Raw genomic sequence first — 12,708 nt, 5'->3', positions numbered from 1 at the left:
TGGAAAAACTGCCAAACACAGAAATCTTTCTGTTTCAGGCTTTTTGGTCCTCCATTCAGAAAAGGTTTCAGAAAAGACCCCAGATGCGTGAAAACCCGAGGCACCCCATTGCAACAGGTGCTGTTGGTGGCCCTGTGCCCCTGGCTGGGACACAAAGCAGCACCACTTGCCTCTCCAGGCCTCCTGTGGCCCAGTCCCCAGGAAATACAGGGACAATCTGCAAGAAGATGAAGCAACCCTTTCATCTTCCTTCCTGGGCCAGTGTGAGTAACCACAAGTGTCCAAATCAAAAAGTTATCAGCAGAGTATGCAAAACACCCATTGTGGGAATATTTAAAGCAAATCCCACTGGGTAAAGTTGGATGTGCAAGGCCTGAGTTTGTGCTCACTGAGGTTTCCTAATCCAGATTTCCTGGTACAGAATTGCCAGCGTAGTTCTGTTGTGGAGAGCTCCAGGCGACAGAGAGCTGTCCCCAAAAAAGCAGCTTCCCCAAATCAGAGTGCACAGCACTGCTGACAGCCTTCCCTCTGCAACAGGCCTGGAACTGAGAGCTGGCAGACCCACCTGCTGCTGCAAATAAACCCCACTACATTTCATGCTTAACTGCTTGCTGTATGCAGACTGTGCCTCTCAAGCTCCATTTGCAGGAAAAGAGACCAATTTTTGGGTGGTTGGTTGGGATTTTTTGATAGACTAGCTAAACAAAAGAGGCAGCTCATCTGTGGTCAGAGACCAGGACTGATTTGGACAAGATGGAGCTTCTTCTCAGGCTAAGTCAGTGCCTCAGGAAAAGGGGAGGTGTTATTCCTGAGAGCAGGTACATATACATCCCAAACAGATACTGCACATGCTTGTTGGCTGTTTAAAAGACAAAATAAACCCACTGTGAATAAAATTTAGGACATCCTCACAAATGCAGACATAGAACAACTGCTGCTGAGCTATGGGATGGGGGGATTTTTTTTAAGCTGAAGAAATACAACCATTTTTATACATGATCATGACTGAAGTCAAACTGGAACAGATTTCAGCCAAAGTGAAACACCCTTAAAGAACACTCACATGGAAAAGTTGTGCATGGTAAAGCCAGCATGTGCAGTAAGAGCACAGTACCCAGACCCACATAACAAGTCCCCACCCTTCCTTCACTGGGGATAAGTGTACACTGGTCTAAGTAGGGCCTTTTTTCTTGCTCAGTTGATGTTCCTTTGGAGTGGAGTTAAATTTAACTGGACATGTTACCTCAGTGTAGAGTAACAGTGCCCACAGGAGGAATTAAAATGGCTGTAACATACCACATAAGCAGCCTCTGGGCTTGAAGGAGTCCTTGCAGCCAAGCAACTTGTCCAGCAGCAAGAATCAGCCACAAGAGGCCTCGGCCACCTCCAGTGGCACAAGCTGTGGTGGCTGGGATCACCACACCGTGTGCCCCATCTGGGAGAGGGGTTCCAAAAGGACCACCTGCCCCCTCCTGTTTCATGGCTTACAAAAGAGCAGCAGTTCCCACTGTGTGAGCAGTGAGAAAACCCAGAATGATGCAAGTGACAGGGTGACTTACTGGAACAGTTACCTTTCTTTAGTAACACCACTGTGGCATCACAGTTGCTGTTGTCATCCATCTCTGTGTTACTTGCTAAACCATTCACCATATTTGCAGAGTTTTTTGTCTTCCTCTCAAAGAAGTGATGTATGGTTGAGTTGTACCTGCACAAACGAAACAAACTCAGAATGTACCTTTAATTCTTAAAGTCTTCTTTTCCTAGCCTTGTATCCTGTGCAATACAGCTAAGGGAGGGAAGTAAACTCCTCAGGTTTTAAGGAGGATCCCAGAGCTCCAGCTAAATTGTACATCATACATTCTCTCTATACCCAGAAGTCTATGAAAGGTAGAAACCATGGATCTTGAATGACATGCATGTTTATGTGTTAGGTGTGAATTTTGCTTGTCATCATCCAAGTATATTTTTTTATCACACCTGAGTATCAGCATTATTTTACCGGGAGGACTCAACCCAGAAACACAACACCTTATGGTAAATTCATTTCAGCTTTGGCAGGGGTGAGGAATAATCCTTGCTTCTTGGAGCATCTGGGAGCTGACACAAATATGAGCCAAGGCTCTCCCCATGACACTCAGAGGCAAGGGCAGACCCCTATAAACACCTGGCAGAGGTCCCCAACTAGGCTGACAACCTTTCAAGCTATATCCAAACAGGTCTGAAAAGCCTGTTCACATTACAACATTGTTTTTAGAAAAAAAAATGCACACATTACAACTGTCTTGCTGGTCAGTTAATTGTTCCAAGAGTAAAAAGCTACCCTCCATGTCAAAATTTCTAATTAATAGATGAATTCTGACTTGTGTTCCCTTCAGCCAGCCTGAGTGTTTTGCTGTTCTCACTGAGAATTGCTCTCACAATATTACTCTATTCATCATTTCAAAACAAATCTCTAGTCTTACTTGTGGAGACAAGACCACTGGTGTGTTTGGCAGCTGGAAGGTTTTGTTGAATGTTCCAGTTTGAATCTGGGTTTCCTTTCCACTATTTTTTGAAAACAAGACAGGAGGAGGTGAACAAAACAGCAGAACAGACCAGTTTCACTAGCAAGAACTTGTGTGGAAGAAGGCACAGAGGCCAGATGCTCAGAAAATCACTGCTGACTGTGCTGTAGTTTTATCACGGATCTCCAGGCAAGCAAGAACTGCTGCAGAGCTTTGCACCCATGAAAAGCAGACTGGAATCTCATTCCTGCTTATTTCTGAGTAGGGATGCTCAAGTGAAGTCAGAAGAGACTGTTTTGGTGAAACTTGAGGATGGATCCAGGTCTCTGCTCTGCCACAGGCTTGCTGTTAGCCTTGGTCAGTTCACACAGGATGAGATCCGTAAAGCACAGATTCACAGGATAGTTTAGGTTGGAAAAAGCCTCCACGATCATCCAGTCCAACGTTAATTCAGCACTGCCAAGTCCACCACTAAGCCATGTCCCTAAGCACCATATTTGCACATCTTTTAAACCCCTTCAGGGACAGTGATTCCACCACTGGCCTGGACAGCCTGTTCCTGCACCTAACAACTGTTTTGGTGCAGAAATTTTCCCTAATAGCCAAGCTAAACCTCCTCTGGCAGAACTGGAGGCTGTTTCTTCTTCTTCTTGTAAGGGCTAGGTGAGGCAAGGGGAGCAAGGAGCATTAGAAATTAGATAAGCTGAGAGCACATTTGACTTACTTCATTATAAAGATGTAGATGACGTACATCAGCACTAAGACTAAGGACTCCCACCTGGAAACAAGAGCAACACAGACACATCAGAGCAGGGCATGGCATCAGCAGCCCCTGGTCAGCCACTCCCCTGTGTTTCTGACACACCACAAGCGTGCAGAAAGGCCCCAGCCTCCTAGGCTGCCTTAACATTCCTCTATAAAAAAGGGATGCACAAAGAAATGACTCAAACATCCTTTGTTTTCTTGACTTCTGTGATTTTACTTGGCCAAACTGACCTAAGAACAAGTGGCAAAACCCAGGAGTTCAGTGAGCAAATCACACACCCAAGGACCACCAACACTTCCATAGGGACAGTGACCATGGGATGTGGCCAAGGGAGGGGAGCAGCCACCCTGCTCTGCCTGCAGGAGTGTAAAGCAGGGCTTTGTAAAGCCAACTGTGCTGAGACAACCTGAGCAAGGGGCAGCTGCTCTGCTGCTACTGCTGCTGCATGAGTGCTGAGAATGCTCAAACTGCTGATTACATACTGACAGGCTTTTTCCCTCTGCTGTTTCTGTGTCAAACTAATGGAATAATGAAATTTGCATGCAAACAAATTACAATATGGCTTTTAGAGCTTGTTTCTAGGTGATCTTTTTCACTGTCCAAAATGCTGTATTCTGCTTAGTTCCTTATGGGAGGCTGCTAGTCCTTGTGGAAATCATCCATTATCAAACTACTGCATGCTAAACTCATGGAGCATTTTCTCCACAAGGTTCTTGAGATATTGCACTAACTATATCAATGTCTCATTCCCTGCTTCTTAAAATTCAACACTCAGCTTCTGTGTTATGTGTTTTGGGTTTTTTTAGATCACAGTTAAATATAACTGGCCTTTGAGTGAATTTCAGTTAAAAAGAAACACACAAAATATCAACAAAGAAAACTAGGCCATTGCCAAGAATGAGTGCTTGAAACCTGCCTCTGAAATGGGCAAGAGCCAGTGAGGGAAAACACCAACCCAAGCAGCCTGACGCTCCCTAGTGCTTGTAATCCAAATGACACCAGCTGGGAGTGACACCAAAGCCAACGCTGTCACCTCCACTGTCACCTCCAGATGTCACCACATCACCTCTGGGATGTGCCATAAACACAACCATGAGTCCAAGGCAACTGAAAAGTATCTGCAGCCCTCCTAGACTACTATACCTACTGCACTGCACTTTAACACATTAATAGGGATGTTTATATTTTTTTCATTATTTCTTTTAACTGGCCATTCACTAAATTACGAAAAATCCAACTGCTTGGGTAGCTCCTTCTTGCACACCCACAGCTCTGCTGAGCACACTGTCATCCCAGACTGCTGCAAGGCATGCAGAGGGCACTGACTGCTCCCACTGTACCAGGAACAGTCTGATTCTCCTGGGCTTTCTTCTCTAGCTCAAAAAATTAGTTACTCTGGCCTGTCTCATGCTGACATTTCTCACACAGCAGCAAACAGCTGCCCTGCAGAACTTTTTAGCTTTCTCCTTCTCATAAACACTAATTATGGCAGCTTTTGTGGTATAACCAGAAAAAATGAAAAGGGATTCACTTACCAGGAAACTCTTTCGTCATAAATAAACTGTGGAGAAAAAGATTTAAAAATAGCATGTTATACACAAAATCATAGTTGAAAACAGCTCATCACCTGAGGCAGAGAACAGAGTAAATCAAGCCAGGACTCGTGGCAATGGCATCAAGCTTGGGTGTGTTTTGGCACTGCCTTCCTGCCCAGCCTATGAACTTCTTAACCCTTAGTTTGTCTCACCTAGTCAAGGCTAGCAGGTACTCCTTTCCCAAATGGCACTGGGTCCTTGTGCAGCAGCTAGAGGGAAAGCAGTGGTGAGCCAGAGACAGGGCTGCACCCCTCTGACCCACCTGGCTGTCCCACCAGACATGGCCTCCACCTTGCCATCTCCTGGCTGGACAGTGAGTGACCCACCAGCAGACCCACAGCAAGCTCTGGAACTGCTGCCATGTCCTGCTGGGCCCAGGGTGTTGTTCCCTTCTGCTCAGGGTGACCATCACCCCAGCTGACTGTAGCTACTGACAGCCCCTTTGGGGTTGTCAACACCTGCTGATGATGGACACGGACTGTGGCTTTCCCAGCAGTGCTGGGGATCACCTCCTCCCTGAGGGAATGCACCTCCTCCCTGAGGGAAGGACCAGCGCCATGCTGAGGGGCGTGAGGGAAGGACAGGAGCCACGCCGAGGGCTGTGAGGGAAGGACCAGCACCATGCTGAGGGGTGTGAGGGAAGGACAGGCGCCATGCTGAAGGGTGTGAGGGAAGGTGTGTGAGGGAAGGACCAGAGCAATGGCGAAGGGTCAGGAAGGAAGGAGTGTGAGGGAAGGACAGGCGCCATGCTGAGGGGTGTGAGAGAGAAGGACCAGAGCCATGGTGAAGGGGCATGAGGGAAGGGGTGTGAGGGAAGGACAAGCGCCATGCTGAGGGGGGTGAGGGAAGGACCAGAGCCATGCTGAGGGGTGTGAGGGAAGGACAAGCGCCATGTTGAGGGGGGTGAGAGAGAAGGACCAGAGCCACGGCGAAGGGGCATGAGGGAAGGACCAGCGCCTAGGTGAGGGGTGTCAAGGGAGAACCAGCGCCATGGTGAGGGCTGTGAAGGAAGCAGCATGGAAAGGGGTGAGGGAAGGACCTGCACTGGCAGCGGCTGAAGGCTCACAGGGGCAGTGGCTGCCATGCTCCATGACCAGGCCCTTCCCCTTGCCGTGCCCTGCCAGCCCTGCCATTCCCCGTGCCTCCAGTCCTGCTCCCAGCACAGCAGGATGCAGCCCTCATGGCCCCATGACAGGCTGTGGTCCATTCAGCCCTTCCATAGCACCAGCAAGGAAATGTGTGCCTGCACCAGGGATTACAGATCCACGGCTGTGCCCCGGGGAAACAGAAGGGAAAAGGAACGAAGCCCTGAAAGCACAGTGAACACTCCCCCTTGGCCATACAGCCGTAAATAGCAACTCCTGTGTGACAGCCGGCACGAGGCAGGAGTTACACTGGTTACTGGAAGAAAACATGACCACAAAGCGTTGGGAATTACAGTTCCCAGTCACTGTGATCTAATCTGACAAGGCCTGGTTTAGGTTACAATGTTTTGGTGTGATAGGAGGTGAAAGCTGTGCACTGACTTCTGTGACTAAAAATAGGACCCATCCCAATTTTGCCTGTAATGACTCTGACCATGTCCCTTCAAGTTAAGATACACACGCATCTTTTTCCTTTCAAGAGAATAAGGAGCAAGTTTTGCCAAACTCTACTAGAAGACAAGGTAGCACTGTGATATTATTATAAAGTTTAAAAAAATCATAGGGCTGAATCAAGATGAATTAAGTACGGTAAATGTGGTTTATATCCACTTCTAACCTCTGTGGTTCACAGTTCACTGTCTCTCATCAAATGACCTGGAGCAGCAAACAGGTGAGTCTATACTGCTCTATTTCTTACCAGAGCATTGTAAGAAATACTTCCTTTTCTAGTGCAAATAGAGACAAAGTCACATTGATTTACCCAGCACAGTATCAAGCTTTTTAAAGTTGCTGTATCTCAGCATTGGAAGGAATATATTTATTTCCCCTCAGGTGTATTTATGATTAGTAAAGATACCAGTGGAGTGCAACTTTTAACACAGCACCACAGGCTGTTGTTTAAAGCACCATGAGAACAAACTTCTACAAACAATATAATTCTTCAAGATTGATGACTCTATTCCAGCTGCAGAGAAGTTTCAATGCCCTCATATGGAAAAATTATCCCTGCATACAAAGCACTGAAGTGTATTCTAAGAGGTTACTGTCAAGTTGTCAAAACAAAAAAAAAAAAAAGCTTTTTTTTTTGCAGCTCATTGATAGTAATTATGTAGAAAAGTTGTTTTTCACCAGGTACAGAATGGCTGGCCTTGCAGTAAGGGGAATAAAAGTACAAACAGGTTGAGAAAGATCCCCTGTTTGGGATAAGACAGATAGAGACCTTTGCAGCTACAGAGTGTATCTGGAAACACGGGCTTGTTCAGCAGGAAACAAACCAAAATCCACTCTTGAAACACACTAACCAAAGTAACCCAGACTGCAAGCAATCCTCTTCTGACTCTAGAGTCCCGTTCTTGCTGACATATGGAAGTCAACCTCCCAAAATTACCCTTCCTGTCTTAGGGAATCTAGGGTACTAGGCTGGAGGTGGGGGGGAAGACGTGCAACAGCTACCTGAAAAAGCAATTTTTACATTTCCTGGCACTGTTTGGTATTGGTTGCAAAGGTAATGCTAAAATGATAGCAGTGTTTTTATTTTTTGCACGTTTTTTCATGGAATAGCCCAACTCTGAGAGATTTGGAGCATTTTCTGAGCTTGATGAAAATCAGTATAGGCACTAAGAACTGCTGAAAGTGTAGATTTTGTTTGAGGACTTGCTGTCAGCATGCACTGAACCTTCCCCTGTTATGTGTGGAAAAACTAACCTGAAGGTTTTGTAGTAGGTGCTCAGGATCTCTCTCCCCTGGGCACAAGTGCTGCCTCCTTACAGGTTAGTGACACGCATTTCAGGAAGTCACGAGGGCCAGGAGAGCACTGACCCTCCCACTGCAGGGCTGCTTGGGGGCTCAGAACATGGGTTTAGCTCTGCTCCCCATGTCTGCACAGGGCCACCATGCCCTGCCCCAGCTTTCCCTCTGGGGTCTCCAAACTCCTCCACCTCCTGCCCTCGGGCCAAGCTTCCCAGCAGAACCAGGGAGACCAGGAGCAGCTTTCCACAAGCAGAAATCCCCGTGAGTGCTCGAGCTGGGATCTCAGCTACACGACTGTTACGCCCCCTTTAGAGGTGGCAGCAGACATGGGCTCCAACAGGTGAAAACCCTTCACAAACTTACCACGATGAGTGCAACAACAGACAGCGTGTAGTAGATCGAATCTCTCAAGAGACTCCACGACGACAGCGCAACAACCTGGGGGAACAGGCAAAGACAGGGTGTCAGCAAGGCTCTGCAGCACGGCTGCCACACCAGCAGAGTGTCCCCAGTGCCACCTGTGTGGGCAGATGTCCCCACACATGTTGGGAACTCGAGGAAGAGGCCTAAGGCAGGAAACACTTTCTGTGGCTGCTGGGGGAACAGCTGCAAGGGAGACAGGAACCCACACTGCAAGAACCACAGGTTCGGCTCAACTCAGCTGTCCCCCAGGTTGGGCTGTGTGTCCCCACACAGGCTGTGAGGACTGCTGCTTTCCAGGAGGTAAAGCTCAGGCTTTACCAGACAGTCACACTGATGGGCATCACTACAGCTCTGTGTGCACCTACACAGTTTTTGGGACAAACACTCAAGTAAACACTCCAGCAAAGTGTTATGAACAAAACCCAGGAATTTGTATGCAGTGGAGGATAAAAAGGGATCACTGTGCAGTTCATGTCACTTGTCACCTTCCAAAGCCACAGAAATGAGGAAGAATTCTCACTGCAGGCTGCACGAGCCTGCAACTCAGATCTTAGAAGAAAATACCAGTGAATGAGCAATGTTTAATTTCATTAATAGTATCCAAAGGACAGAATAAAAGCAGTCATGTGGAGGTAACATCTTCAATATCCTTCTATTTTTTGCAACTCTAGGAAGTCCCTTGTGTAGAAGCTTCTCCTCAAATCTGTATTTCCCAGTTCTAGAGTGCATTTCAAACACTCTGGATCACATTCTTCAAAGGTGTAAAGCTGAAGGAGGAAGATGGGAGATGGTTCATTTTCACTGATTTGGATCTGAACATATACATTAATTTTCTGACTGTACCCTCCAGTCATTCTTGTGCATGAATTCAGTCACATGAACAGTAACATCATTTTCAGTTCTATTTCAGTGTCAGCAAAAATAGTTTCCCAAATTTCTCCAATACTTGAATTTTCCAAAACTGCTAATGAAACAAATGCTGTAAAAAGATACTGACCATTATACCTGAAAAATCTCTACAGTCTCTTAGTTGGATGGTTTTCTAAAAAATTGATGCAATTTATGCCCAGTGTAAAGTCTCTTTATGCAACCATTTACATGTTAGAAACTCCTACATGAAGCAAAAAAGCAGGCTTTTAAAGCCCTTGGGTCAAACCAGATTTCTACAAGCAGACAATACATTCCAAGGCACACAGACACAGATAAATGGAGATGCTTTCTGATGGAAATTTCCAAATGTAGGAACATGGAGCTGGGTTCATAATTCTATTCAGAGATCCTCAGTTAAATCTCACATTTTATATCAACGTGCCACTTCATTCTGATTGAGTAAATTTTGCAAGGAAGTTTATAGAATGATAGGACTTTATTCCACTCAGCTTTCAGGATGCTTGAGGTCCTCTGCACTTGCCTCAGCACGGATGCATGCTGGTGGGGATTTTGCAGCTCTAACTTCAGCTCTGCACACAGAAGTCACATTTCTGAAGCCAAGGACAGCCCCCACAGGAAAAGGCTCTGTCTCATAACCTGTGTCCCTGGCCAAAGGGGTGTCACCGGGCAGCACAGCACACCTGAGAAAGCAAGGTGCCTGGCTACGAGGAGTCAAGGTAGTCTTTCCTCCTGTTCTTTGATATTCTGCAATGATCTTGAAGGTGCAGGCTAATATTTTCCCAAGGAATTTTCCTCAGGCACCTGAACGAGCACAGTAAGATCCAGATGCCTAAATGCAGCTTTCTAGCAGGGACCTACAGCACAGAACTGACCAAGATCCTGTGGGAATCACAAGAACTCTTGTGCTGATTCCAGATTGGATTGTAGGGGAACGTGCTCATGCCTGGCACCTGTATAGGATACTCACATTTCACAGACATCAGAGTGGGTCTCCCTGATGCAGTAAGTGAGGGGCAGTTAAATCTCAGACATCTTTAGGGCCCCAAGTCACCTAGCTGAAGTTCCTCAACCATTTGATCCATGTGATATAGGGAAGCCACACACGTAAGGCAACTGTGCACTGAGGGTGAAAGGAGCTCATGAGCACTGAGAGCAATGGCAGAGCTCAGACAGAATGAGCTGAGCTGGTCAGAACCACGTCCTGAGGCAGAACTACCGAGCTCCTGAAGGCCTAAATTGTACCTTGCAGCCACCAAGGACTCCATATAAACCTTAACATGCTGGAAACCACTGAAACTACAGATCAGCAAGGCAGAAAAGAAATGAGGGAAGCAATCAGCTTGGGTAAAAACATGATCAAATTTGAGTTTTAAATCAGCAATACTGTCATATTGTAACCCAGCAGCAAGCTGGTCCTGTGGGAGCTGAGCATAAGGAGGCATCTGTAGAGCCACTGATTGTCAGTGCAGTGATGTTTCCTCCTTTGGAAGTGAGTACCTGAAATCCAAACACCAGACAAGTGCCTCTTAGCTGTTCCTTGACCACTTAGTGGGGACTGAACCCTGTTCAGCTGAGCTGAAAAGAAGAGCTCTGAAGTCAAGGCTTGAATGAGAGCATCCCCTGATGGGTCCACACAAGGCACACTGAGCCTGCTCCCCTGCATGCTACAGCATCACTCCTAAGGGTAAACTTACCCATGATAGCTACCTGGTTTCCCACAGGTAAACTTTCACCCTGCAAAATCCTACATATAAAATTCACTACTCAGAATGCTTACTTCCCTTTTTGATGGGCTGGAGAGCAGAAAAATCAGGATTTTTTTTTTGAGGTTTATAACTCCTGAAGCTGTGGCCCTATGCAGCCCACACCACACCCTCCACTTAGCACACATGTAGAGATCAGCCATCAGAGGGGAAATCTCCCTAAAAACAGACACTGGTGTCTTCTTCCTGTAGCACTGAAGTTAGCTCAAGGTAACCAGGACCTCAGTGGCAATATGCCCCACACCTCATCCTAGGACTTCACCTTTTATCCTCTGTAAAACTGACCCTTCTCTCTTCTGCTCATCCAAATTGTTTCTCTGCTCTTAGGAGCATGGAAGCTCTTCTCCCCCCCAGGAGACATCCCTCACCAGAGGCCACCCAGCTGACTGTTTTCCAGCCTGCTCTGCCCACAGCAGCAACAAGACAAAGCACATGTGGCAGAACAGGGCTGCCGCTCCCTCCCTGGCAAGGATGTCCAGAGGCATGTGCACTCCTGAGTGTTCTGGCTGCTAAACTTCCAGGGGAAGCATGCAATCACATCCATGTTCTTCAGGGATCTTCTTCACTCTGAATTGTTTTGAGGGTTTTCCTCATCTCATGGCCGGCTCTTTGCTTGACATTCTCAAGCGCTGATCAGCTACTAACACTGCTGGGAAATGCCAGGCTTTGGAAGCAATCTCCCTAATCTTGTTTCTCTGTTACTCTCTGGCACAGAAGGTCTAGATTTTGAGGTATTAAGAGCTAATAACCTAATTTGCTGATGTGGAGAGGCAGGAATGCTTGGACTAGGGTGTCAAAAGATTAAAGACAATCCCTGCAAGCGATTAGCGGTGAGAGTCCGTGGAGGTCAACAGAGATGTGCCAGCAGTGAATCCACCACCATCAAAAGGCATCGAGCAGCAGAGAATCTGGGTCAGTCCTCATGCTGCCCCCCTTTGATGTGGACTGCACAGAAGCGATTAGGGAAGCTCTTACACCAGCCTAGCAGATGCAGGGATCTGGCTTTCGAGCACTGCCTGAAGAGCTGCTGCTCGCTGTGATCCCTCACAAGCCCCTGGCCCACAAGTGCTGTGTCAGCCCCCTGGGTGAGCTGCAGCCAGCTGTGCTGTGGAACCTCTTCACACGCTGCTCCTGGTTGGCAGGAGCTGCCCTCGGAGCCGAGGAGGGGCCTTCTGAAGCCTGTGGGGGTCCTCTCCAGAAAGGGCTGTGCTCCTGACACCGCTGTTCTGCCAACCCTCAATGCGATTTCAAATCAGTTCCATGGTAAAACAGCAGGATCTCATGCCAAAGCAGAGAAATGACCAACTGCTGGCCACTGTTACAGGGAGCAGTGAGCTCAGGTGGAGGTCTGGGACAGATTTTCAAGGAATGAGGCTGGCCATAGTTTGCAGTTAATCCATGTCTTATGCATTCAGAATTATACAAAAATAAAAAGGGCTCTACCTCAGGTATCAGGGCACAAGCTCTGCCTTTAAACTTTGCAGCTGATTATTTTGCTCAGCTCAGGTAATTCTAAGGACCTTGCCACCTGCCTGCTCATTCTCACTGGTTGAGGTATCAGTGAAGCATCACGGATTAATGGGAGAGTGTGACAGTGCCTTACTTGTACTCATCTTTACATTAAATTAGGCTGTAGATCCACCTGTGGCTGTCAGCAACAAGCCATTGCAGAGCCTCTGCACCTTTCCTGGGAGACACACACAGGACTTGGTATGGGGTTTGGAGGGTGGTGGGTTCCTGGTGGCACTTTTGGTACATCCATAATTCAGACAGAGAATCAGGCAAGCAGGTCCAACAGCATCCCAGAGGTGCCATCTCCCAGCACAGCAGAAGTCCTGATCCCACATCTCCTCCTGGCACACTGAACCACTC

The 12,708-nt window shown here is 47.3% G+C and overlaps 1 protein-coding gene across 2 annotated transcripts in view; it reads right to left on the bottom strand.

Moving 5' to 3' along the window:
* SLC24A3 (solute carrier family 24 member 3) overlaps nucleotides 1-12,708 on the bottom strand; it is a 98,510-nt gene that overhangs the window by 13,950 nt on the left and 71,852 nt on the right. Inside the window, exons 7-10 of one of the 2 annotated variants that reach the window (XM_030944342.1) lie at nucleotides 8,123-8,197; nucleotides 4,806-4,831; nucleotides 3,229-3,282; nucleotides 1,560-1,705 (exon numbers count right to left, since the gene is read on the bottom strand). In XM_030944342.1, the coding sequence (XP_030800202.1) occupies nucleotides 1,560-1,705; nucleotides 3,229-3,282; nucleotides 4,806-4,831; nucleotides 8,123-8,197 (301 nt within the window). The remainder of the gene's footprint in view (nucleotides 1-1,559; nucleotides 1,706-3,228; nucleotides 3,283-4,805; nucleotides 4,832-8,122; nucleotides 8,198-12,708) is intronic. The other variant, XM_030944343.1, reaches the window with a different exon arrangement.

Source organism: Camarhynchus parvulus, chromosome 3 (genome assembly GCF_901933205.1).
Source record: "Camarhynchus parvulus chromosome 3, STF_HiC, whole genome shotgun sequence".
In the NCBI taxonomy this organism is placed as follows: domain Eukaryota; kingdom Metazoa; phylum Chordata; class Aves; order Passeriformes; family Thraupidae; genus Camarhynchus; species Camarhynchus parvulus.
Note: the sequence above shows the minus strand (reverse complement) of the source record. Positions and strands in the feature narration are given on the sequence as shown.